This window comes from Equus asinus, chromosome 8, assembly GCF_041296235.1.
Source record: "Equus asinus isolate D_3611 breed Donkey chromosome 8, EquAss-T2T_v2, whole genome shotgun sequence".
Taxonomy (NCBI): domain Eukaryota; kingdom Metazoa; phylum Chordata; class Mammalia; order Perissodactyla; family Equidae; genus Equus; species Equus asinus.
In genome coordinates, this window is record NC_091797.1 from 38029273 (window position 1) to 38056985 (window position 27713).

Sequence of the window (27713 nt, forward strand, 5' to 3'; positions counted from 1 at the left end):
ATGTATCCTCAGCACCTAGCAGAGTTCCTATTAAATGAATGAATCTGGAAATTGATTGATTCAACTCGTTCTTTTGTACTATTAAATCAAGATTCCTTGCCACCTACTGCTAGAACCCAAAGCAAGTACATTCCCACTTCCAGAAGTAACAGTCTTCTTTCCCTATTTCTAAACAAGTTTTTTAGGTATGCTTTTTTTTGGTGAGGAGGATTGGCCCTGAGCTAACCTGTTGCCAATCTTCCTCTTTCTTTTTATCCCCTCTCTAAAGCCCCAGTACATAGTTGTGTATCCTAGCTGTATGTTCTTCTAGTTCTTCTATGTGGGATGCTGCCACAGCATGGCTTGATGAGCAGTGTGTAGCTCCACACCCAGGATCTGGACCAGTGAACCCGGGCCAGTGAAGTGGAACAGATGAACCTAAGTGCTATGCCACCGGGCCTGCCCTCTAAACAGGTTTTTCACAACCATTCATTCAGCAAACCTGACTGTTTATGTCATGCCTGTGCTCAGACACTAAGGAGTTAAAGATGACTGAGACATTGCCCCTGCCCTTGAAGAGCCTGAGAGCTACTCTCTGTTCTTTCATGCTAAGTTTTCATGTGTGGCTCTACTCTTGAAGCAGATTTAGCAGCTGATCATTTCTCACCACCTCCAATGCCGCCATCCTGGCTGAGCCACTATTCCTCTCCCAAGGTTACTACAATAGCCTGCAAATGAGTCTCTGTGCTTCTGCTCTCCTCCCTTTAGGCTCTTCTCAACATATCACTCAGAGCAATTATTTAAACATCTAAGTCAGATCACACACAGCATTCTTCCCCTCAACACCCTGCAATGGTTTCCATTTTTGTCCAAATTAACAGCCCAAGCCCTTACAGAGATCAGAAAGGCTCTTCACAATCTGATTCCCTACTACCTCTCTGACCTCATCGCCCACCCTCCCCCCTCACTCACCCAGCTCCAACCACACTGGCCTCCTTGTTTCCTGATCACACAAGCAAACACCCACTTAAGGCCTCTGCTCTAGCTATTTCCTCTTCCTAGAATAATCCAGTTAGCTAACTTCCTCACCTACCTCTTTTAATTCCACTCAAACGCCATCCTTTCAATAAGGCTTACTTCAACTACTTTGTTTAATACTAAACCACAAGCTAATACTCCTCATCCTCCCTATAGCCCGCTGTTTTTTAAGTTATCATTTCATCACCTTCTAACAGACTCTCTGATTTACTTATTTATTAGCTTCATTGTCTGACTTCCTCAACTAGAAAGATAAGCTCCAGAAAGGCAGGAGTATTTGTGTCTTGTTCATTGACGTATCCCAAGCACTTAAAATATTTCCTGCCACATGGTGGGTGCTTAATAAATATTTGTTGAATAAATGAATGAATGTAGCAGTGCTTTTTTTTGTTTTCACAGACTGTGATCAGGCTTAACATCAAATAACTGCAGAACACATCACTAGAAACTCTCTTACTATATCAAGCCTCAATTTCCTCTAACCTCTGGTTTTCCAGTGTAGTTTTGGTCAATTGTATTATTGTCATAACCACTCTCTCCCTCTCTCCACAATAACAGGATTGTGTTTCCAGGTGTTTGCCATGTGTCCTGCCTGCTTCCTGGAGGAATAGGCGTATCCATGTCCCATTGACTTTAAGCTTGGTCTTGTGACCTACTTTAGTCAATGGCATGTGAGCAGAAGTGACAGTGTGCTAGTTCTGAGCAAACTTTACAAGGCATTATGTTTCCACTTGCCTCCTTCAGTTTCTTCTCTCTACCAGGGGAATAAACTGCCCCAGGTCATGCTGATCCTCTAGAATGCATCCCTGAATGAGAAAACCAGTAGGGCAGATCTGAACCCAAGCTATAGCTTGGGAACAAGCCCAGTTGAGCCCAGGAAAGCTTAGTGGAGGCAAAGCAACCTGCACATCCATGAGTGAGAAATAAATATTTATTGTTGTAAGCCTTTGAGATTTAGAGCTTGTTTGTTACCACCTTCTTTGCCATTCAGCAACTGTGTAAACTTGGGACAGGTATCGTCTGTGGTGGTTTAAAAATGTACCTGTAAAGTATTTCACATTCCTCTTCTATAAGGTGGAATTGAACGCCTCTCCTCTTGAATGTAGGCAGACTTTGTGATGGTTTCTGACAAAGGAAACATGGCAAAAGTGAGGCTAGGTGATTTACAAGACTGAGTCATGAGAAGGATCACTTCTTCCTGGCTCTCTCTCACTCTTGAATTGCTCACTCTTGAGGAAGACAGCCACCATGTCTGAGGACACTCAAGCTGCCTGTTGAGAGGAGGAATTGAGGCTTCCTGCCAACAGCCATGTCAGTGAAAACTGCTGCCTCAACCAACATCTTGGCTGCAGCCTCGTAAGAGATCTCATGCCAGAATCACTCAGCTAAGACCCACAGAATAGATAAGGAATAATAAATTACCTACTAAATTTTGACATAATTTTGTACACATCAATAGATAATTAATACACATTCTCTGAGGTTCTGTTTCTTATCTTTTAAATGGCAATTGATGTTGACCTTGCCAAGTTGTAGATGTTTTACTGATTTATTGAATGGTCTGAACCAAGTAGAGTACCAACGGGAAACACTTTTATTTTCCAGTTGAAGGCTTCAACCATGCTCTGATCTTTTCCTTTTCTCTGCATAATGTCTAGACATGTAAAGGCTGGGTTGAAGGAAATGTGCACTTAAAATATTTGACAGCCGGGCTGGCCCCGTGGCCGAGTGGTTAGGTTCGCGTGCTCCGCTGCAGGCGGCCCAGTGTTTCGTTAGTTCGAATCCTGGGCGCGGACATGGCACTGCTCATCAGACCACGCTGAGGCAGCGTCCCACATGCCACAACTAGAAGAACCCACAACGAAGAATACACAACTATGTACCGGGGGGCTTTGGGGAGAAAAAGGAAAAAATAAAATCTTTAAAAAAAAAAAAAAAATATTTGACAGCCATTGCCAAAATGCCTTGCATGTTGGTTGTAATACAAATAGTGAATATTTATTGAGTGCTAAGTCTGTCAGGTGCTGTCTAAGCTTTATCTGGATTACATTTTTAAATCCTCTCAACAACCTTATGAGGTAGTTATACTATAATCCATCTTTTACAAATGATAAAACTGGAGCATAGAAAGGTAAATTACTTGCCAGAATGTATACATCCAGCATTCAAACCCAGCATTCAAAATGGCTCCCAAACCATTGCTCTCTACCATGGCTCCACTTATCTCAGTATAACATTGTGTGAGGCTGCCTGTTTCCCCCACAGCCTTGCCAACAGGGTGCTGTCAAGCTTTTACTCATTGCCTAGTCAATCAATTGAAGTTTTAATTAGAATTTCTTATCTACAAATGAGTTTGAGCATAGTTTTATATCTTTAAATTTTTTTAATTATTTCTTTTTTGTGAACTGTGTGTGTATGTCCTATGCTTAATTTTTTTAATGTGGTTGTTGATCTTTTTCTTACCTATATCGAAGATGTGTGTGTTTATCCCTATGTTTTAGATTTACTCCCAGTATATTGTTTCCTTTATCTTGTTAATTGTTTTCTCTTTAAAAGTTCATTCATTAGATTTTTTTTTACATTCTTATATAGGTTTTTAATTTTTTTTTCTAATTTTTTTTGGTGAGGAAGATTGGCCCTGAGCTAACATCTGTTGCCAATCTTCCTCTTTCTGCTTGAGGAAGATTGGCCCTGAGCTAACATCTGTTGCCAATCTTCCTCTTTCTGCTTGAGGAAGATTGTCACTGAGCTAACATCTGTGCCAATCTTCTTCTATTTTGTATGTGGGATGCCGCCACAGCATGGTTTGATGAGGGGTGTGTAGTTCTGTACCCAGGATCCAAACCTGTGAACCCTGGGCCACCAAAGCAGAGCCCACAAACTTAACCACTACACCACCAGGCTGGCCCTCTACATTTATTTTTTAATTTTTAAAAAATGTTGCATTGATGATACATTCACAAATTTCAAAAATCAATATATTATCTATCATACCATATATTTTATATATTTTATATATATATGTTAAAAACCTCTCTCTGTCCCCCATATTTCCAGTTTTTATCCTGATAACCTCTGTAAAATTTTTCTGTTATATCATTTCAGAGTTTCTTTATGCAAACATGAATGTCTATTCTCAATTTCCTTCCTTTTTTACACAAAAAGTAGTCTATTATTCCCACTGTTCTGCATCTTGCTTTTTTCCTCTTAATGTATCTTGGAGATCTTTTCATATCAGGATATAGAGAGCTTCCTTTTAGCCTCTTAGTATTCCATTGTATGGATGTACCTTAAATATTTAACAAATCTCCTTTTGATACACTTATGCTGTTTCTAGTATTTGCTATTGCCAAACAATGCTGCAATAGGTCATCTTGTACATCCATCATATTGCACATGTGTATCTGTAGGGTAAATTGCCAGTGGGAAGTAGGATTGCCAGGTCAAAGGGTATATGCATAATCTTGGTAGATATTCCCATATTGCCTTCCATGGGTATTTTTGTCAAACACATCCACCAGCAATGAATAAGAGTACCTATCTTCCAACAGCTTATATAAAAAATGTGGATTTGTTTGAATTGATGCCAATCTGATACATGAAAAATGACAGCTCAGTGTAGTGTTATTTGCATTTCTCTTATTATAAATGAGAATGAGCATCATTACATGTATGGAAGAGCCTTTTGCATTTTATTTCCTTTGAACTGTTTGAATTCTGTGTCCATTTTCTTTTGAGATTATAGTCTTTTTCTTCTTGACTTCTAGGGACTATTTATATATAAGTAGCAAATGTTTTTCTATATTGTGTGTTTGTGCACATTTTTTGCCATGCAGAAGTTTTTTCAATGCAATTAAATTTATGAGTCTTTTCTTTTATGGTTTCTGGATTTTCAATACTAATATTTAAAAAGCTTTGTCCCCCTTCAAGATTATAAAGGCATTGTTCCATGTTTATTTCTAGCAGTTTATGGTTTCATTCTCTTATATTTAAATTTTTGATAAATTAAGAGTTTATTCTGATGTAGAGGTAAGGATCCAACTTTTTAAAAAAAGATGGTGACCCAATAGTCCCAACATCACTTTTGATGGTTCCTATTTTTCCTACTGATTTGATACAGCAGCCTCATCATTTACTAAATTATTTTAGGTATCTGGTCTATTTCTGGACTTTCTATTCTATTCTATTGGTCTATTTTTTCATATACTAGTGACACATAATGTAATAATTCATATAATAAACATATTTATGTTTTTTAAATTTTTAAACAATTTTGTGAAATATATATACAAAGGTATTTATAATCTTTTAATCTTATTGGGGTTTACAGTGAGTTAAATGGTAGCTCCCCAAAAGATATGTCCATGTCCTAATTTCCAGAACCTGTGAACATTTGCTTATTTGGAAAAAGGGTCTTTGCAGATGCAATTAAGTTAAGAATATTGAGATGAGGGGATCATCCTGAATTACCTGGGTGGACCCTAACCCAACAATATATCCTCATAAAAGAAAGACAGAGGGAGATTTGAGACAGAAGGAAGACAAGAAGATATTGACACACAGAAGAGTAGACAATGTGAAAGAGGCAGAAGTGGAGTGATGTGGATACAAGCTAAGGAATCCAAGGATTGTCAGCAGGCCAGGAATGGATTCTCCCTCAGAGCCACCATAATGAACCAACTCTGCCACACCTTGATTTTGGAATTTGGGCCTCCTGAACTGTGAGAGAATCAGTTTCTATTGTTTTAAGATGCCAAATTTGTGCTAATTTGTTACAGCAGCCCTAGGAAATTAATAGAGTTTCACTATATGTGGTCTTTTGCTGCCTTCAAGATTGTCTCCAGGTAAAAAATTACCTGGAGACAAATGAAAATGAAAACAGAACATATCAACTCTTATGGGATGCAGCAAAAGCAGTGCTAAGAGGGAAATTTATAGCAATACTGGCCTACCTCAACAAACAAGAAAAATTGCACATAAGTAATCTTAAACTACACCTAACAGAACTAGAAAAAGAAGAACAAACAAAGCCCAAAATCAGAAGAAGGAGGGAAATAATAAAAATTAGAGCAGAAATAAATGAAATAGAGACTAAAATGACAATAGAAAGGATCAATGAAACTAAAAGCTGGGGGGCTGGCCCCATGGCTAAGTGGTTAAGTTCACAAGCTCCGCTCTGGCAACCCGGGGTTTTGCTGGTTCGAATCCTGGGCACGGACATGGCGCCACTCATCAGGCTATGCTGAGGTGGCATCCCACATGCCACAACTAGAAGGACCCACAATTAAAAATACACAACTATGTACTAGGGGGCTTTGGGAGAAAAAGGAAAAAATTTTTTTTAAATCTTAAAAAAAAAAGAAACTAAAAGCTGGTTATTGAGAAGATAAACAAGATTGACAAACCCTTAGCCAGACTCACCGAGAGAGAGAAGTTTAAATAAATAAAATTAAAAATGAAAGAGGAGAAATTATAATGGATATGACTGAAATACAAAGGATTATAAGAGAATACTATGAAAAACTATATACCCACAAATTGGACAATCTAGAAGAAATGGATAAATTCTTAGACTCATACAACCTCCCAAAACTGAATCAAGAAGAAATAGAGGATCTGAATAGAACAAGCACAAGTAAAGAGATTGAAACAGTAATCAAAAACCTCCCAAAAAACAAAAGTTCAGGACCAGATGGCTTCTCTGGAGAATTCTACCAAACATTCAAAGGAGATTTAATACCTATCCTTCTCAAACTATTCCAAAAAATTGAAGAAGATGGAACACTTCCTAACTCATTCTATAAAGGCCAACATCACTGTAATACCAAAACCCAACAAGGACAACACAAAGAGGGAAAATTACAGGCCAATATTGCTGATGAACATAGATGCTAAAATCCCTAACAGAATATTGGCATATTGAATACAGCAATACATGAAAGGATCATACACCATGATCAAGTGGGATTTCTACCAGGGATGCAGGGATGGTTCAACATCTGCAAATCAATCAATGTGATATAGCACATGAACAAAATGAGGAATAAAAATGACATGATCATCTCAAAAGATGCAGAGAAAGCATTTGACAAGATCTAACATCCATTTATGATAAAAAGTCAATAAAATGGGTATAGAAGGAAAGTACCTCAGCATAATAAAGGCCATACATGACATACCCACAGCCAACATCTACTTAACAGTGAAAATCTGAAAGCCATCCCTCTAAGAACAGGAACAAGACAAGGGTGCCCACTCTTGCCACTCCTATTCAACATAGTACTGGCAGTTTTGGCCAGAGCAATTAGGCAAGAAAAAGAAATAAAAGGTATCCAAATTGGAAAGGAAGAAGTAAAACTCTCACTGTTTGTGGACAACATGATTCTATTTTTGGAAAACCATAAAGAATCAATCAGAAATAACAACTACAGCAACATTGCAGAGTACAAAATCAACTGACAAAAATCAGTTGCATTTCTGTAAATAATAATGAACTAGCAGACAAAGAAGTCAAGAATACAATCTCATTTACAATCACAACAAAAAGAATAAAATACCTAGGAGTAAATTTAACCAAGGAAGTGCAAGATCTATACACTGAAAATTATAAGACATTATTGAAACAAATTGAAGAAGACATAAAGAAATGGAAAGATATTCCATGCTCACGGATTGGAAGAATAAACATAGTTAAAATGTCCATATTACCTAAAGCAATCTACAGATTCAATGCAATCCCATCAGAATCCCAATGACATTCTTTGTGAAAATAGAACAAAGACTCCTAAAATTCATATGGGGAACAAAAGATCCCAAATAGTCAAAGTAATCCTGAGAAAAAAGAACAAAGCTGTAGGCGTCACAATCTCTGACTTCAAAATATACTACAAAGATGTAATATTCAAGACAGCATGGTACTGGCAGAAAAAGAGACACACAGATCAATGGAACAGAATTGAAAGCCCAGTAATAAAACCATACATCTATGGATAGCTAATCTTCAACAAAGGAACCAAGAACATACAATGGAGAAAGGAAAGTCTCTTTAATAAATGGTATTGGGAAAACTGGACGCCCATGCGAAAAAGAATGAAAGTAGACCATTATCTTATACCATACACAAAAATTAACTCAAAATGTATTAAAAAATTGAATATAAGACCTGAAACCATAAAACTCCTAGAAGAAAATATAGGCAGTACACTCTTTGACATCCAGTATCTTTTGAAAACCATGTCTACACAGGCAAGGAAATCAAAAGAAAAAATAAACAAATTGGACTACATTAGACTAAAAACCTTCTGCAAGGTAAAGGAAAAAAAATGAACAGACAGCACACCAACTGGGAGAAAATTTTTGCAAATCATGTAAATGACAAGAGGCTAATTTCCAAAATATATAAAGAACTCATACAACTCAACAACAAAAAAACAACCAACCCAATGAAAAAAATGGGAGAGGTTATGAACAGACATTTTTCCAAAGAAAATATACAGCTGGCTAACAGGCACATGAAAAGAGGTTTAACATCACTAATTATTAGGGAAATGCAAATCAAAACTACAATGAGATATCACCTCACACCTGTCAGAATGGCTCTAATTACCAAGACAAAAATAACTAATGTTGGAGACGATGTGGAGAAAAGGGAAACCTCAGACACTGCTGGTGGGATTACAAACTGGTGCAGCCACTATGTAAAACAGTATGGAGATTTCTCAAAAAATTAAAAATAGAAATACCATCTAATCCAGCTATCCCACTACTGGGTATTTATCCAAAGAACATCAAATCAACAATACAAAGAGATCTATGCCTCCCTACGTCATTGCAGCATTATTCACAATAGCCAACACATGGAAGTAACCCAAGTTACCATCAACTGATGAATGGATAAAGATGTGGTGTATATATATACAATGGAATACTACTTAGCCATAAAAAAAGACAAAATCATCCCATTTGCAACAACATGGATGGACCTTGAGGGTATGATGTTAAGTGAAATAAGCCAGACAGAGAAAGACAAACACCATATGATTTCACTCATATGTGGAAGATAAAAAACACAGAGATAAAGAGAACAGATTAGTGGTTACCAGAGGGGAAGAGGGTGGGGGAGGTGGGCAAAAGGCACAAAGGGGCACATCTCTATGGTGATAGACAAAAACAAGACTATTGGTGGTGAGCATGATGCAGTCTATACAGAAACTGATAAATAAGAATGTACACTTGAAGTTACACAATGTTATAAACCAATATGACCTCAACAAAATTTAAAAAACGTTGTTTCTAAGATATATCTTTTTTATTATCTATTTCTAGTTTAATTAATAATGAGTGTTATCATAATCCATTCTTCCTTAATGTGCTAGGATTTTTTTTGCTAATATTTATTTAGGATTTTTGCATTAATATTTACAAGTAAATTTGGTTGGTAGTTTTCTCTTTATGCTGGTTTTGACAGGTTTTTTTTCTTTCTGCTTTTTCTCCCAAAATCCTCCCAGTAGCTAGTTGTATATTTTAGTTGTGAGTCCTTCTAGTGGTGGTATGTGGGATGCCGCCTCACTGTGGCCTGACGAGTTGTGCCATGTCTGTGCCCAGGATCCAAACCAGCAAAACCCTAGGCCGCCTCAGCAGAGCGTGCGAACTTAACCACTCCGCCACGAGGCTGGCCCCTGAGAGGTTTTAATATCAATGTGATATTTACTTTATAAAAAGAACTTGGAATCATTTCCTTTTTTTCTCTATACTCCAGAAAAGTTTAAATGAAAGTATCTTTATATTCCTTAGAGTTTTTATAAATTTTACTTGTGAAATTCTCTGGACCTGGTGTTGTTTTGGGCGTAAATCTTTGACAATTTTTCTGTTTCTTCTCAGGTTATTAGTCTGTAGCAGAAATTGCTCATTGTCCACCCAAGATCCATTTTTTCTTTCCTTCTCACAGAAATAATCCTGATTTTAGCTGGATACATTGCCACTGGAATAAAGGACATTTTTCAGTCTCCATTGCAACTACTTATGGTCTTGAGACTATGTTCAAGTCAATGAGACGTTTGTGGATGTATCCTGTGGGACTTTCAGAGAAGTGTCTAAAGGGAGTTGATTCAGCTAGGGCTGGACTTTTATTTTTCATTTTGCTTTTCTCACTCCTTTATTCCCACACTGCAGATGTGAGGGCTGGAGCTCTAGCAGCCTTGTTGGATGCTAAGTTGATCTTGAAGAATGTCACCAGACACCAAGGTGGTTTAGCAGAAATGTATGAGCCTATATATCTCCTATATATCCTATATCTCTATATGACATCATGGAGCTGCCATATCAGCCCTAAACTCTCTGTCTCTACACTTCTTTTATAAAAGAGATAAATGAAGTTTTCCTTTAGTTAAGCCACTAGTACTTAGAATGTTTCATCATATTCAGTTAAACTTGATTCTAAGAAATATGTAGTTTCCTTAAATTCTCTATCTTTTCTGAAGTTAATTGTAATAATTTATAATTTTATGGAAAATTATCATATGTTAATATGGCCAAGTGACACAGGTAAATATAAAGTATAATAAAAGAACATTTATGTACATAGCTGAGCTCAAAAGAATGAAAGGGAAACTTCCCAAATGCCAGTAATGAGGAGAGAATTTGATGGTACATATTGTGACAAGCTTGTGAACTGGTGCTAAAGAAACTCTCAGAGATATTTACCTGGATACTGGCCATTAGGAAGGCAGTGTATTAACTATTTCTGTATAACACATTACCTCAATACTCAGTGGCTTGAAACAACAGCACTTATTATATGTCATAATTTTTATAGGTCAGGAATAGATTAGGTGGGTGATTCTAGCTCAGCGTCTTCCATGAGGTTGCAGTCAAGACGTCAGCCAAAGCTGCTGTCATCCTTGACTGAGACTGGAGGATTTCCTTCGAAGATGGCTTACTCACATGGCTAGTAAATCACTGCTGGTTGTTGGCAGGAGGCCTCAGTTCTCTCTACATGGGCTCTCCACAGGGCTACTTGAGTGTAATGACGTGGTGGCTCGCTTCCTCCAGAGCGAACAATCCGAGAGAGAAAGAGAAGAGTGGAAGCTGCATTCTTCTATGATCTAGCCTCAGATGACATGCAGCTCCCACCACATTCTATTTGTTAGATGTGGGTAATCAAATTTAGCTCACACATATTGTCCAGTTTCTGGTTTCACATGTTAAGAAGTTTGGAAGTTACCACTCACTGCTAACAACAAGTAAAGAGCCGAAGACATTGAAAAATTAACTCTTCTTGGATCCATAAAAGAGGGGAGGACACAGGGCAAACTGCTGCCCCCAAGACTGGAGAGACAGACAGGCAAACACAGGGAGGCAAGGCTTACTGAAGCAGAGACTCGAGCAGAAACGGCTGTGAGGCCGGCACCGGGGTAGGAAACCCTGAACTTCAATTGATGCATTGCTGGGGGTTCAGTGTGGACAACTCTGAGAGTTAATAACTCCAGGGGGACCCAGTCATAAGGAAGCCTGCACAATATTGTGAGATTTACCTCCAGGAGCTCGACCAGGATCCCTCAATAAATGTCAGACAAAAATCCCCTTCTGCTTGCAGCAGAGAGGAGGGGAAAAAGAATCATTTTGAAATAAACCAGGCACTCTGTTCTTTTTAATAAGGCCTGCCCACAGGGGAAACTAGTTAACCAGAGTCTAGCCAACTGAAGTATTATCAGAACATAACTGACCTGGGGGAAGAGAAATACCCAATTCCAGCCACCTCTAGCCTTCCTTGTGGGAGAAGGGAAATAACCGACTCTAGCGACCCTGTCCCATCTATGAGGGAAGGAAAAACCTAAGAAACAATCCAGAGACACAGGCTCCCTAAAAGACTGGGACATAAACAAAGGACTATAGAACACTTCTCTTACCCTTACCATCACATTACTAAAGGCCTATTTACAGCAGTTTCTTTTACCCAGTACATCTTGTCCAGCTATCAAGAAAAAATTACAAGGCACACCAAAAGGCAGAAAACACAATTTGAAGAGACAGAGCAAGCATCAGAACCATACATGGTGGGAAGTTGGAATTATCAGACCAGGAATTTAAAACAACTATAATAAATATACGAACAGTTCTAATGGATAAAGTAGACAGCATGCAAGAAAGATGGACAATGTAAGCAGAGAGATGGAAATCCTAAGAAAAAAAACAAAAAGAAATGCTAGAGATAAAAAACTTAGTAAGAGAAATGAAGAATGGCTGTGATGGGCTTATTAGTAGACTGGACATGACTGAGGAAAGGATCTCTGAGCTAGAGGATAAAGTCAGCTCACATTTCAGGGGAATGGAATTAGACTCTACCCTTAAAAGGGAGAATCATTAGGGAATTTGTAGATACATTTTAAATCCACAATAAAAAGATATAGGGAGGCGGCCTTAACTTAGCATGAGGAAGAGAACTAGAAATTAGATTCCCTACATAAAGCAAGAACACTAGGACTATATAAAAAACTCTACACACTAATTCAAGAAGATGACTTGTCTCTTCCTAAGCCTCTGGGTGGAAATTAAAACCCAAGATTCTACCATTGGAGGAGGGGGTGGGAGGTAAGAAAGGGAAACCAGAATTCACAGTACCTACATTTTGTAGGAATCTGAAAGTCAAAAAAATAACACATTTTAAAAATTAACACATATGGTCTTGGGTCCAGGAAACCCTTGGATTATTTAGTTTCACTAGAAGGAAATGCAAAACAACTCTGTAAGGACCCTTCCATAACCTGCCACAGGATACAGTGGACTACCACAGATAAAAAATAATCCCTCTTGAAAATTAGCATGTGACAGAAAATCAAAAACTACAGAAGGAAGCATTTACCCTGGAAAAGGAATCAGTAGAAATGAACAGCAGACTTGGCTCCTTAGGAACGTCAAATAATACAATAATCTGAAGAAAATTATAAACTGTATTTAGAACATTTAAAGATTTTTTTAGAGATCTAGAAATCACAATGGGAGAACAGGACATAAAGTGAAAAGAGCAGACAGATTTGAAAAAGAACCAAATAAAAAATTAAGAAATGAGGGCCTGGCCCCGTGGTGCAGTGGTTAAGTTCGCACGTTCCGCTTCAGTGGCCCAGGGTTCGCTAGTTTGGATCCCAGGTGCGGACCTATGCACCACTTGTCAAGCCATGCTGTAGCAGGCGTCCCACATATAAAATAGAGGAAGATGGGCACAGATCTTAGCTCAGGGCCAATCTTCCTCAGCAAAAAGAGGAGGATTGGTGGCAGATGTTAGTTTAGGGCTAATCTTCCTCAAAAAAAAAAAAATTAAAAAAAAAAGAAATGAAATAGATAGGCATTGAAATGAAAATCTCATGCATTAACATATTAAATATAGCTAATAGAGAATTAGTAAACTATAAGATTGATCTGCAGATACATATCACAGAGAGATAAAGACCAGCAAAACACAATAGAGATGAAGAGACTCGGAAGAAAGTCCAATACATATAGGTAACAGGAGAACCAGGAAAAATTATATTCTTCAAAGAGAATTTTGAAAGAGACATTGACTGAGAATTGCCAGAAGTGATGGAAGATACAAATCTCAAGTTGGAAGAAGCACACCAAGTCTGGAGCAAGTTATATAAAAATAAACCTAGATGCATTGTAGTAAAGCTTCAGGCAAGAGGAAAAAAAGCTTAAAAGAAGAAAAAGAGAGAGAGATTACCTACAATGGAATAACAAATAAATTGAAAGTAGTGTCTTTCTTATTGTGTGCTGGAAAATAGCATTTTAAAATCTTCAAAGAACTGTCCACCTTCTAAGGAGACTGAGTTAATGAGGGCTCTCTCACTACAAACACATGGAAACTAATATTCAAGGGTGAAAATGAAATAAAAACATGTTCACATTAACAGAAGTTGCCATTGCTAAAGAAACCACTGCAAGATGCACTTCAGTGAGAAGAAAAATGAATCTTCAAGATACTACCCAGTGGGTAAAACTAATTTGTTAAAACACACATATGAAAATATAATCAATCATTGATTATAAAAACCCAGTAAAAACAGTAATTATAATGACAATGTCAATTTGGGGTCAGAGTATCTTAAAAACAAGTGGAACTAAAATACTAATGAACAATGTTGTGTAATATTAGAGGAGGTTGACAGAGGCATCCAAGTTTTGTACAGTATCATGGAGAAGGGCAGGGATGGAGATGAGTTTCATAATCTCACAAGTCATGTGGCATATTTAAATTTTACGTGTAACCAGTAAAAAAAAGTGTATAATTTTCAAACATGCAAATGGGAGAAAAGGAAGAAAATATAAATTAATCAACATAAGACAGGAACAGAGGAAAAAAACTCAAAGAAAGATCATGGAAAATAGAAAAGACAGTCAGGTACCAGACATAAACCAATAATCATAATAAACATAACTGGATTAAACTGATGAGTCAAAAGACAAGATTGAACATAGAAAGTTTTATAAAGGGTTATTAAAATCAATTAAAATAAAAATTACAGCTCTTAGGAATGCATATATATGCAATCAAAGTATATAAATAGGAAAGCAAGAAATTATAAAATCAGGATTCAGAATGACGTTCCTTTAATTGGGAGAAATCAGATGGCTGAGATGAGCAGCACCAAATGATTAGATATATAGAGGTTTTTCAAGGTCTTACTTGTGTTTTGGATGGCACATTAACAAGTGCTAATTATTAAAATTAACTACCTAAATTTCCAAACTAATAATCAAAAGCATGGCATTCATGGGGCTGGCCCAGTGGCATAGTGGTTAAGTTTGCACACTCCACTTCAGCAGCCTGGGGTTCATAGGTTTGGAACCCGGGCGTGGACCTAGCACCACTTGTCAAACCATGCTGTGATGGCATCCCACACAAAACAGAGGAAGACTGGGACAAATATTAGCTCAGTGACAATATTCCTCAAGCAAAAAGAGGAAGATTGGCAACAGATGTTAGCTGGGGACCATTCTTCCTCACACACACACAAAAAACGCGGGCATTCATGGACCAATGATGACAGTGTGTCATGAATCATATCAAGGATTATAATTAATCTAATTCTGTGCACTTGATGTCCAGAGGAAATTATTTCTTAAATAAAGGATAGGAAAGGTATACTAGGCTAATATTTTCTAAAAGATTTTGTACTAGCTACATTAATATCAACAACATAAGCATCGTTAGATATAAAGACTTTATGATTAAAGGAATAATTCCACAAAAAGACATATAATTGCTGAACCTCTGTATACCTAAAATCATATCCTTGGAATCTATAAAGCAAAACCAACAGAATACTAGGAGAAATGGACAAGTCCCCTCCCACAGCATAGTATTAACAAACCTCTCCCAGTAATCAATAGATCAAATAGACAAAAACTTAGTAAGGATGTAAAAGAATTTGAACAATACAATTAACAAACTGAGAAACTAATATTTTCACAATAGAAAATCTGTTAACATAATTCTCCACATTAATAGATCAAAAGAAAAAATATATTACCATTTTAACATAAGCAGAAACATTATTTGATGACATTCAAGACCCATTCATGATGAAGACTTCTAGTACATGAGGACTAGATGGGAATGTTCCTAATGTTATGAGGATAATAATCAGAAACGCAAAGCAAATATGCTATTTGCAGATGTATCCACTCAAAATTAGAAATAAGATAAGGATGACTATTACTATGACTTCTCCTCAACATTGTGCTGAACAGATGACTAGTGCATCAAGATAAGAAAGAGAAGAAAGCAAAGGAAGAAAGAAAACTCTCCTTATTCATAATATGATTGTATAAAAATACAGTTATGTTTGGTTCTCAAGAAAAGATGAAGAAACAATGGGGGAAGCGTGTTGAGAGCAGTCACTGGAGGTAGTGGGGTGGTATTATGGACTGAATATTTGTGTATGCCCAAATTCATGTGTTGATGCTTTGACCCTCAATGTGATGGTATCTGGAGATGGGACCTGTGGGAAGTAATTAGGGTTAGATGAGGTCATGAGGGTGGGGCCCTCATGATGGGATCAGTGCCCTTTTAAGAAGAGACACCAGAGAGCTTGACCCTCCTCCCCCCTTGGACTTCCTAGCCTCCAGAACCGTGAGAAGCAAATTTCTGTTGTGTAAGCCACCCAGCCTATGGTATTCTGTTATGGTAGCCCAAGCAGACTAAGGCAGATGGGGTGAGATGAGCAGGGAAGGAAAGAAGTTGGGATGGGAGGACTTTTAGATTGATTTAGCTGAGAGACTGTTGTGGAACACATTTACATTGCACATACACTAAATGATTAGTTCAGGATAAACATATATGGAAACAGACAATTTCATGCAATACACAAGGCTTTACTTTTTTCTTTTTTTGAGGAAGATTTGCCCAGAGCTAATATCTGCCAATCCTCCTCTTTTTGCTGAGGAAGACTGGCCCTGAGCTAACATCCATGCCCATCTTCCTCTACTTTATATGTGGGATGCCTACCACAGCATCAGTTTTGCCAATCGGTGCCATGTCCAAACCTGGGATCCGAACTGGCAAACCCCGAGCCGCCGAGAAGTGGAACGTGCGCACTTAACCGCTGCGCCACCGGACCAGCCCCAAGCCTTTACTTTTTAATATTAATTTACTTTTAAAATCCAAGTGAGTGCAGTCTATAATACACTTTTTTAAAAATCTGAGGTAAAAGAAAAAGTCCCACAAAAAACTTTAACTTACAAGAGAAGTCTCTCACTGCTATGTCAGATGATCCTTTTTCCTTGATATATCATTTTCAAACTTAGTAATATCACCTTCTATTTGTTAAATGTAGCATTTATAGATTACAGTGTCCTTTCACATAATGGCTATTTGCTGTTCCTCACAACAATCTTGCAAAGTAAGAAGATAGGCGAAGAAACTGGGGCCTTGAGAGGTTAAGTACAGTAATAGATGCCAGTGGTGTCCTGCCGGGGTGCCCTTCACCCAGTCAGTACACCCATTTCCTGATTGCAATGCACCCACCCTTTGATTGCTGAGAGTTGGCGGCTAACGGCTCAAATCCGCCCCTTCTCTGAAGAATTACCCTTGGACAAAGGGGCTGCTCTCCTCTCTCAGGGCAGCCTTCAGTCAATGAGTGACTCACTGAGGGTACAAAAGGCTGGCCCTCGCCTCAAGGGCAAGTTTTATTCGAGGCCCTTCTTCCAAATCAGGCTAGGGCTAAACTTTAACTGAGACCACATCTTGCTCAGCCCTTTCCTCTCCCATATCCTGCTTCCCTCACTGCCTTGCGTTTTTTTTCCCTGCAGCTTATTTCTCCTCAGTAATTCCCCTGGACCTGAATCCCTGCCTAGGTTCTGCTTCTTGGAAACCCAACCAAGTGAGGTCCACACTCTAGAACTCACTGCACATGGACTCTATCCCTGGGACCTGACTCCTGGCCCCCTTTTTCACTATACCATGTGGTATGGAGACACAACAAAGGATGAGAAGAGGCTACTTCAATCTTTGAACTTTTGACCCTTAACTCACTCAAGACAGGGGACTCTATCCATGACAATTACTGTAACCACTGATAGCTAATCCCCAGACCATTTCTGTTTGGTAGGGGAAGGTATTCTATACTTAACATTTCTATCAAATGATCCCAGAGCTTTATCCTTTACACCTGCTGTGATGTGGAAATTCACATGTGCTGCCCCCCAAAGTGTAGAACTTTTCTCTGATAGAGAGGCCTTAGTTTAAGCTGACATTTTATGGAATTCTTAGGTGATGCTGTGTATGAGGTAATTTATCTCCCTGTGACGGGAAACTTAATATGGGCTTTGACTTAAAATCCAACTTCCTAGGCCACTCACTCAGTGGAGAAACAAGAAAAAAGGAGATAGAGACTGGGATCGAGAAAGGACTCAGTCACCACATCTGCTTAATGATCTCAACTTGAATCAACATTTACATTTCAAATTTGCTTCAAAGTTATCCAAAGGAAGTGAGTATAATATAATATATATAATAAACAATAAATACATAATAATATAATACATGTTATATATAATATAACATAATATATGATATAATATAAGGTATAAATGAAACAAATGGGCCATGAGTTGATAACTGTTGAAAGTGGGTGATGAGTACATGGGGGTTCACTATGCTATTCCACTGTTGTTTGTTTGAAATTTTCCAGAGGGGTTAAATTATATAATCCCCAATTCAAGAGTTGGCTGCCCCGTGCAACACATTTTGGAGTTACTGAAAATGGCACAAAGCTCAAATCGTGTATGCACAGGGACCATCCTGAGCAAACTGCAGGATGTTCCTGCCTTCACTCCCATCTCTAGGGAAACTTCCAAACATCAAATACATTAAAGGAAAAAGATGGAGCTGCAGCCTTGGTGAAGAAATCATAAGAGGGAACAAGGGAGGGGAAGCCAAGAGAGCCTTTCGGATCAAGCCTCAAGCCTGTTTTAGTCCCAAGAAGAGGGGATTCCTGCTCCCCATGAGGAAACTTCCCTGGGGAAGAGCTTCCTTTGGGTGCAGAACACACAAGGTACATAAGTCTTCTTTGAGCTGCTACCAAAACATTCTCTCACCCATTATCCAAACTCTAGGAAAACTTCCCAACAACATACAGGGAGGCAAATTTTTCTCCAGACCTAAGCCAAGCAACAGAAAGGAAAGATTCAGGAGATTTCAGACAGCAGTTTTTAAAGCATCTTATCTGGATGGTGATCCAATTCTCTGATGTGGCCTTGTACTCAGGATACAGAGGACTTTTTCTAACGCCGAAGACGTGATGGAAAAGCACTAAAGGAGTTTCAGGTGACAGCTTAAGTGAGGAAATGTGAGAATACCAATATGAAGCATGACACTATAAACAGATAGGGATTTGGAGTCAAAAGTCAAGGGTTTAACTAAAAAGATCTGATGTTAGATGTTAACATTAAGGGAAGCTGGGTGACGAATATATGAGAACTCTACTCTTGCCACTTTTTTATAAGTCTAAAAGTATTCCAAAAATAAAAACGTACTAAAAATAAAAGTCCAGGGTTTAAACCCTGGCTCTGATGCTTGGATTTTCTGAGCCTCAGATTCCCTATCTGTAAAATGAGATCATGATAATACTCATTCTCCTGCGTGGCTGTTGTAAGGACCAAATGTGGTTAAGTAAAGGGAAGAACTCTGCAAACAACAAAACACCCAGCCAATGCTGGTCCCTATTCCAAGGGAGTGTCATGTAGGAGCCAGAGGGAAGCAGTAAGGCAGAAAAGGTGTTTACCATGTCGGTACTGGCCATGGGAGCACCAAAGACCCATTTATCATAAAACATCAGCAGGGCTCTATGTGATCTTTAGGAATTAAACACAGATACAGACCTTTCAGGCAAGTTGGCTACAGCAGCACCATTTATTACACTATTGGGAAGGTTTAGCAGCCACCTCAATGAGAATAAATAAGAGATGGGGGTAGTAAGAACTGGGAAGGGGTAAAGGAACCAAAGGGAAAGCAGCAGCTTCAAAAACCCAAACCTTCCTCTTCAGATGCCCCTGGACCACAGGTCAGCATTTGTTCTAAAACACATTTAGTGGAGACAGGAAGAAAGGCATTTTCTAGTCTTAACCTACCCCCACATGACTTGGCCAACGATCCAGAAAACTTGCACATAGCAAGGTTTAGACCAGCTCAGCCACCATGTGGATCTTTTGATGGCGGATGAGATTGCAGTGGCGATTAAAGCTTTTCCCACATTCGTTGCACTGGTGAGGTCGCTCCCCGGTGTGGCTTCGCTGATGCTCGATGAGAAATGAACGCCGACTGTAGCTCTTACCGCACTGGCTGCACTGATGGGGCTTTTCTCCCTTGTGGATTCTCTGGTGCTGGATAAGACCTGCACTCTGACTGAAGGCCTTCCCACACTCCTTACAGTGGTACCGTTTCTGTATATTGTGGATTCCTCGGTGATTAAACAGGCCAGAACTGCGACTGAAGGTTTTCCCACACTCATTACATTCATAGGGTCTTTCTCCAGTGTGAACTCTCTGATGTCGAATGAGACCTGAGCTCTGAGCAAAGCTCTTCCCACATTCATCACATTTGTGCTGTCCTTCTCCTAAGGGCTTTCCCCAGTGCCCTTCTATCCGACCCTTGTGTTCACCAACTTCTCCACGTTGAGGATTCTGGTGTGATACCTCCCAGATCCGTCCATAAAATATTTTCCCATGTGGCTCCACTACCTTAGGACAGTCTTTCCTTAGCACCAACTCTCTGTCCTCAGTCTTGGTCATTTCATCTGAAACAAAAAAGACCAGGTAAATATCACTTGTTCCCTGAGTCTATGGGAGGGTCACTATGTGCTCAGAAATACAAGGTGCTTCTAACCTGATGTAACCCTACATCAGAGTAGGGAGGTTAGAAACAGAAGGGCCAGGTGGTAACACCTTCCTCCAGGTAATACAGAAGCCTGCCTTCTTTGGCAAAATGCAGCTCAGTCCATCCTTACGTGGACTGGGCCTGGAAAGATTTTTTATACTTGCTCAAGGGAAAGAAGAGTCAGAATCAGGTGGCATCTCTGGAGTTTTCCCTTAGAACACTCTCCTCATTTTGAAGTAGGGAGCCTGAACTTCCCAAGGAAAGTTACCTCATGTATACATTCATTCATTCATTCATTTATGGAACAAGTATTAAGCCTGTACTATTCTAGGTGCTTCAGGAAGTACTTTATGACTTTCAAATCCACAGCCATCCTAGGTGCATTCCCAGTACAAGGCGTGTGCTCTAGCATTTCTCTCTTCTGGAAAGCTCTCACCTCAGATAACAGCAAGGCTCACTCTCTCACTTCCTTCAAGGTTTTGCTCAACTCTCACCTTCGTAATTCTTTTATTTAATACTGCAATCTGTTTGCCCCATCCATAGCATTCATAATCTCCCTTATCCTGTTTAACTTCTGCTTTATTCCAAAGCACGTGCCACCTTCTAACATACTATATCATCTCCTTATTTGTATGTTTTTTCTTTGTCTTCCTCTTGCTACAATCTAATCTCCATGACAGCAGTATCTTTCTGTTTTATTCCCTGAGAATCATGCCTGGCACATAGTACTTGCTCAATAAATATTTGTTGCATGAACGAAAAAGAAAGTATTGAAATCAACCTTATTACTATGGCCTCAACTGACTGGCCCAGGGACTGGCACCTGAGCCAAAGGCGGCCCCATAGGACTGGCCCATATTGGACAGGGTCCAACCAACTCAATCAGACCCTCTTTACTTGGAGGAGTTGAAGGTGAGAATGGAGATAAATAGACAAAAACTGTCTAAACACTAGAGTGCAGCTGCTGTGGTGTCCTTAGGATGTCTTAGGTTCCCTGGGTGTGACTCCACCTTGTAACCCAGAAAAGCCCAAGGAAAACAGCCCCCGACCCCTTCTTTTTACAAAACATCTGGCTCTTCCTCTCACATCAAACTGCATTGTCCCTCATGCTCCTGGATAGGTACCTCTTAGGACTCCTCTGTTGTTAGACCATGGCTCTCTTCCTTCTTTTAGCTGAGATATGACAACAGGTTTGGAAAACAGAAATGTGTCTGCAGAGAAGAAATGGGCCACAAGTGGGATCAGTCCTACCCTTTTGCCCAAACTTCACATTTATATCTGAAATGTACAAGGGAATTGGGTAGAATATAAAAACGAAGACATTTCCCACCTTTTGGTAATTACCATTTACACAGCCTTCCATGACTTACAAAGTCCTTTCACAGACATATCAAACTAACTCACCACAAAACCCTTTAAAGTTATTATCCCACCTCTTTAAGAAGTGGGAAAAAAAAGAAAGATAAATATATAGGTAGACATATATAGCTATATATTTAGAAAAAAAGTCTGGAAAATACACAGCAATTTGGTAAGAGTGGTTATCCCTGGGGAGTGAATTTGGAGGACAACCTCCACTTTTACTATATAAACCTTTATTATTTGGATTTTTTACAATCAGCATGAATTCAAAAAGAAACTCAAACTCAGTGATCTGAAATAACTTTAAATGTTGCTTAGCTGAAAAACAGAAGAGCTGGAACTTGGATTTGGTGCTTGTAATCTCCAACATTTCCTCTGTCACTATGTTGCTTTACAAAATTGGCTTTTCCTGAAAGTATAACACACAGCTGCACTGATGGTCCTACAGGGAGAACTCTCCCATCTGTAGATGCCCTCTGGATACTTTCCAGTAGCCATAGTAGATGCTTAATAAATATTTGCTGAAGGAATGAATGACTAAATGGATGGATGGATGTGTGGATGAACTTACTTAGATGTGCCTCTTGGAAGAGGGGTTCTCAGCCACATTCTGGATGCCGTTTAGAAGGCAGAAGAAAGGAGACGATGGCCAGAAAACGAAAAGTCCAAGTTCATGAGGAGATGAAGAAGAAAGAAACAAAGAAACTGACTGGAAAGATACTCTTAAAGGAAGAAAACAAAACCAGAAGAAATTTTAATCTGATGAGATCACGGGAGCCAAAGGAAAGTCTACAGTGGGCACAGAATTTACTCAACAAGTACATTTCAATTTAAATCAAGAGATGGGCTCCAAGTGACAGAAATCTGTGATAACAGTATGATTGCTAGGGTAGATGAAATAAATAGAAGCAGAAGACAGAGAGGCAACGGAAGGTGTGGCTCTGATACATATGGGGTAATGTGAAAATGAAAACAGCAGAACTCTGCTGTAGATTGATTGTCAGGTAACAAAAAGTCAGTGAGAGGCTGTGATGGTAAGTGTGGGAAATTAGACAGAAGCTGGAGCCAATGGCTGCAGGCAAGGCTAGAAAGGGAAGGCAGCTGACTCAGACCCAAGTGTCCAGTTCTGCCCCACTGGTACTCAGTACTGCCACCACTAAGATCACATATAAGGAAATGGCAAGTCTGACTCCACCAGATTCTCCAACCACCTGCCACCTACCGAGCATATCTCACACCTCTCTACTCTGAGTGTAAACCCCAGTCAGCGAGGGTGGCACTGGCAACTTCTGATAAGAACAGCTACTATGTACTAAGCATAACGCATGCCAAGTGCTCCTCATAAATTGTATTCATCGCTCACAACAACCTTCTGAGGTACATACCTGTTACAGTCTGAATTGTGTGTGCCCCCAATTCATATGTTGAAGGCCTAGCCTCTGAGAGACTCTCTTTGCACACAGGGCCTTTAAGAAGGTAATTAAGGTTAAATGAGGTCATAAGGGTGGGGCCTTAATCCAGTAGGACTGATGTCCTTACAAGAAGAGGAAGAAACACAAAAGCTGGCGCTCTCTCTCTCCACACGCATGTGCACAGAGAAGTGTCCATGTGAGACACAGCAAGAAGGTGGCCTCCTACAAGCTAGGAAGAGAGGTCTCCCCAGAAACCAACTTGATCTTGGATCCCTAGCACGCAGAACTATGAGGAAATACATTTCTGTTGTTTAAGCCCCCCAGTCTGTGGTATTCTGTTACGGCAGCCTTGGCGGACTAAGACAATACTACTATCCACCCCATTTGGCAGATGAGGGAACTGACATCAAGTAGTTAAGAAACCTGCACAAGTACAAGCAACTTCCAAGAGGCCAAGCCAAGATGTAACCTATGTCTGTCAAGCCTCGAAGCCCATTCTCTAAAGCTGCTCTCCATAGCGATTTCTGAAAGTCTTCCTAATGTATCACGTGCCAGAAGACCAGAGAGCTTCCAGGATGGTACCAAGGGGCAAGACTGCATGCAGGGGGAGGGGACAAAGATGACCACCCTAGACGCTTAGAAGCACTGAGCACTGTTGCCATCTGGTAAAGTCTTCTGATCGCCTGTCTCCCCAGCTCTAGGTTTTGTGTTTTTGCTTGACCAGGTGGGATACGTTCAACATCAGATAAACCCTGTCCCTCACCTGCCTCTCCAATAGAGCGGGGCTCCTGAGCAGGGTCACATAAGAGCTGGGGCTCCTTAGGCTCAGACTCAAGGCTCAGTGATGTCTGCTCTCCAAGAGGCACTGTCTCTTTAACGAGGTCTTCTTGTCCCCGTCTGTGGGCTACCATCTGAGGACAAAGAGACAAGATTTGACTTCTGAAGAAATCAACTGTCTATAGAAATGCTTCCCAAAAATAAGCGGGAAATTCTATCACCAAAGTCAAGGAGATACAAAGCAGAGGATACAAAGGTCCTTGGTAACCAGCACATACTTCTTCCCTGGCAAATCACTTTTCCTACCTCATGCTGTGGTTCATCAAGCTCTCTCTCCAGATCCTCCAGCAAAGTCACAGCCTCTTCCCCACTCTCCGGACAGTGTTCCCTCACCCAGCCCTGCAGCTCCTTCGGCAGGATGGACAGGAACTGCTCCAGCACCAGCAGCTCCAAAATCTGCTCCTTAGTGCTCACATGTGGCCTCAACCACTGGTGGCAAAGTTCCCGGAGTCGGGTAAGAGCCTCCCTGGGTCCGGGGGTCTCCAGGTAGCAGAGCTGCCGAAAGCGCCTCCGGAAAATTTCCCTTGCCAGTGGATTATTGCGTTTCAGTCTGGATTCCTGCATTTGGAGGTGACTTTCTGTCTTCATTTTCACTCTGAGAAGTTCTTCCCTCACTTCGGGAGCTTGAACATCCAGGGATAAAACCTCCTTTGAGTCTGTATTCATCTTGACCTTGAATAACTTAAAAAGTACCCTCCACCTGGAGCTTGTTTCAGAACCACCTCTGAAGGCTTCCTCCTAAGCAGTAAAAATCATTTATATAGAAAAAAGGCAATAGCTGAAGACAGCAACTGATAATATAAGCAATTATCCTAGACCCTAAAGCCCTTCAATGAAAGTAAAGTGACTTGGTGACCAAAGGATGGGAATGATGGAAAACATAAGGCATAATGAGCACAGGCTTTCAAGCTACCCAGACCTACGTTTTATTCTGATTCTAACATTTACTAATTGTGTGCCAATTCCTTAGCTTCTTTCACGCTCCAGTTTCTTAATGTGAAAAAGAAATAGCAAATAATACCTTATGGAGTTCATGGAAGAATTAGGGACCACACAGACCACTCAGAATGGTTAAAAAGTTCAGCCCCACTGTATAAAAGCCAAAGCAGAGAAAAAATAAATGGAAATATTGTTCCTGTCTTTGACTAAATGAGTGAACTCACTTTTATTTTGAAATCTTGAGTTTTTAAAATTAATCTCTTCAAAACAACCATTTAAAGTTGGTATCATTTTCACTAAATTGACAGAAAGGAAAATTTTGGTAGATTCCAAGTCCTGTGAGCTTTCTGCCCTGCTCGGCTGCTGCCTGCGAGTAATGGTCAGCACTGCCAAACAGTCACAACATGCTTTCTACACAGGACCATATTTAATCCTCACAATCACCCTCTGAGGTTTGATGACCACAATCACTATGTCACTACATAAGAAATGCAGGCCAGGGGAAGTTTAGCAGGGAGCCTAAGATCAAATTCTTTGTGAGGACAATCCTAAGAATCCACAGAAGCCGGAAGGAAGTCTTCTGCTCATACCCAGGCGGTGCCTGAGACCCAGGAGACCCGTGTGTCTCCAAAACCTCAGGAAGTGCAGCCCAGCAGCTGAATTCCAGCTTGACCAGGCCTGCCACAGACATCTAAGGAATCAGAATCGGGGATAGGGAGGGGAGGCGGGGGAAGAGAGCCCCCGAATATGCATCTTTAACAGGATCCCCAGGGATCTGCATGCACTCTGCGGTTTGAGAATCAATGAACTATGGGAAAGGGAATCGGGAAGTGTCACATTCTGCAATGAAAATCGGTCCATTCAACGCCCCTTCATCTGCTTTTAGAACCAAAATGTTCTGTCTGAGAGGGTATACTGGCTCTCCATGGCGAAGGCTGCACAGTCATTTTTAATTTGTTCTTGACTTCCTCTCCCCGAAGGTATGTCCCCAGACTCCAGGCGTTTCCTACTCTGAGTCCTAATCCGGCTGTGGTTATTCACGGTCATGACCCTTCAGCCTCGCAGGCCTCCCACAGCCCTCTCCCGTGCCCTGTCCCCACAGCCGGGGATGAGGAGCCTGGTCCAGGGAGCGCCCGGAGCTGCCGAGCACAGGCCACAGCCTCCCTCTGCTCCGCCCTCCCCGGGGCTGAGGGTCACCGCCCACACCCCTTTCTCAGGCACACCAACAGACCGTAGGTTCCAGGGGCGGACTCACGAGACCTGCAAACGGCGAAAAGGGAGCCTGGCGCTATTGCCTGGGCGTGGGAACGAGCGCCCAGCCCGGACAATGGCCCGCCCGGAAGACGCCTGCCCACCGCGCGGGGCCCACCAAGCAGAGGCACTTCCGGCCGGTCTAGGATTCCCTGTCTCGTTTCCTACCTCCGGCGCTTGCCTCACCTGGGCATCAACCCCCGATTTCCTGGGTATCCAGTTCTTTTTCAGCAGTGAGTCACGTGATCAGAATTTCATACATGTGTGGGCCCCATACAGGTTTAAACTGCAAACACAGATGAAGCATAGACTATTGAAAAATTTATTTTTAAAACATTTAAAAAGTAATACATTACCTATGGTTTAAAAAGAAAAAAAACTCAGACTGCCAAAATTAATAAATTAAAAGGTGAGATCTCACCCTTAGTCCCACTTCCCTCTCTTTCTCTCTCTCTCTTTCTTTCCTCCCTTCCTATCTTTTGTTTTTTTGCTACAAAAGTTGTCTGAATTTTAGTAGTAATAAAAAATCAGTCCAAAACCAATTAAATTAGTTTTACTGGAACAAACAAGCGTGTTTATAAGTACTGTTAGTCAGTGATCAATTTTATTATGTCAACCAGAATGCTGGTATAGCTTAGGTTAAACTATGTTTTGTTTTGTTTTCAGAGACCCTCATTATTTTACCACGGCAGTCAGAAACTATCTCGTGTGTTAATGGAGGTTTTGTAATGCATTTAAACTCCAAAACTGTAGCTCTGTAAATTTCTTTAGTTATTTTCCTCAACCTAGCCACCTGAGGGCATTAAATAAACTCAAGCTTCATCCTTTACTTCAGCTTCTTCCAGATTTCCAAAGTGTGTAATCATTAAGAGCACCAGCATGAAGAAAATCAGTTCAAAACCCTGATCACTTTCTCCCACATCGTACCTCACTTGCAAAGCCCTCAGTACAAACTTTCCTAACTAACTGGATTTAGAGCATATGATGAGTAAATGCTCACCTTCTCCTGGACTTGAATAGGTTGTTTAAATATGTTATTCTCTTCTGTTATGGATGCCCATATGTGACAAGTAATCACAGTTTTCGTATTTGTATGAAACTCCCAAATGTCTCACTGACAGTTGGTTAGGCTAACTTGTTTATGTGTGTTTGTTAAGTAGGTCAACTATAAGACTCAGGCAGCCTCCACTCTAGGGTCAAATGAACAGTGCATTGAACTTCTCTGTAGTTAAACGGCCCTGAGAAAGACTGGCTCCTACTTGTCTGTTTGGGAGAAGATTCCCTATAGCAGTACTTTGATAAGCATCCTGAGACAGAACGGATTATTTTTAACTTAGAATTGGGAATTCTTACTGAAAATATTTAAATTGCCAGTCAGCTCAGAGACAAGAAGAAATATTGACTACAAGTCTAACTAGATTAGTTATCTGAATTGAGGGTTATCTGAATCTGGAAGCATGCATATTGGGATACTGACTCTGCTGTGGGTTATACCATAAGGAGCAGGGGAGGAGGGGGAAGGGGAG

The 27713-nt window shown here is 40.2% G+C and overlaps 1 protein-coding gene across 5 annotated transcripts; it reads right to left on the reverse strand.

The window, feature by feature from the left end:
- Positions 1-1931: 1931 nt before the first annotated feature.
- ZSCAN9 (zinc finger and SCAN domain containing 9) lies at positions 1932-26303 on the reverse strand. 5 transcript variants are annotated; one of them, XM_070515433.1, is made up of 6 exons: positions 26168-26303; positions 24244-24735; positions 23924-24071; positions 21511-21597; positions 19642-20306; positions 2008-2142 (listed from the first exon to the last, which is right to left on the reverse strand). In XM_070515433.1, the coding sequence occupies exons 2-5, from the start codon at positions 24661-24663 to the stop codon at positions 19690-19692; spliced, it is 1272 nt and encodes a 423-aa protein (XP_070371534.1). In that variant the 5' UTR covers positions 24664-24735; positions 26168-26303; the 3' UTR covers positions 2008-2142; positions 19642-19689. The 5 variants fall into 5 exon arrangements, with proteins under 5 accessions (XP_070371536.1, XP_070371534.1, XP_014684146.1 ...); XM_014828660.3 differs by lacking the exon at positions 2008-2142 and adding an exon at positions 25019-25086 and having other exon boundaries at positions 19397-20306; positions 26168-26272; XM_070515435.1 differs by lacking the exon at positions 21511-21597 and having other exon boundaries at positions 1932-2142.
- Between the last annotated feature and the right edge of the window lie 1410 nt (positions 26304-27713).

Excerpts from the sequence above, each read along its gene's own strand:
- ZSCAN9 (XM_070515433.1), bottom strand. The coding sequence starts at position 24,663 with ATGAATACAGACTCAAAGGAGGTTTTATCCCTGGATGTTCAAGCTCCC. Across the intron at positions 24,072-24,243 it reads TTGATGAACCACAGCATGAG|ATGGTAGCCCACAGACGGGG; the intron begins GTAGGAAAAGTG and ends CTTTGTCCTCAG. Across the intron at positions 21,598-23,923 it reads CCGCTCTATTGGAGAGGCAG|ACACATTTCTGTTTTCCAAA; the intron begins GTGAGGGACAGG and ends TCTTCTCTGCAG.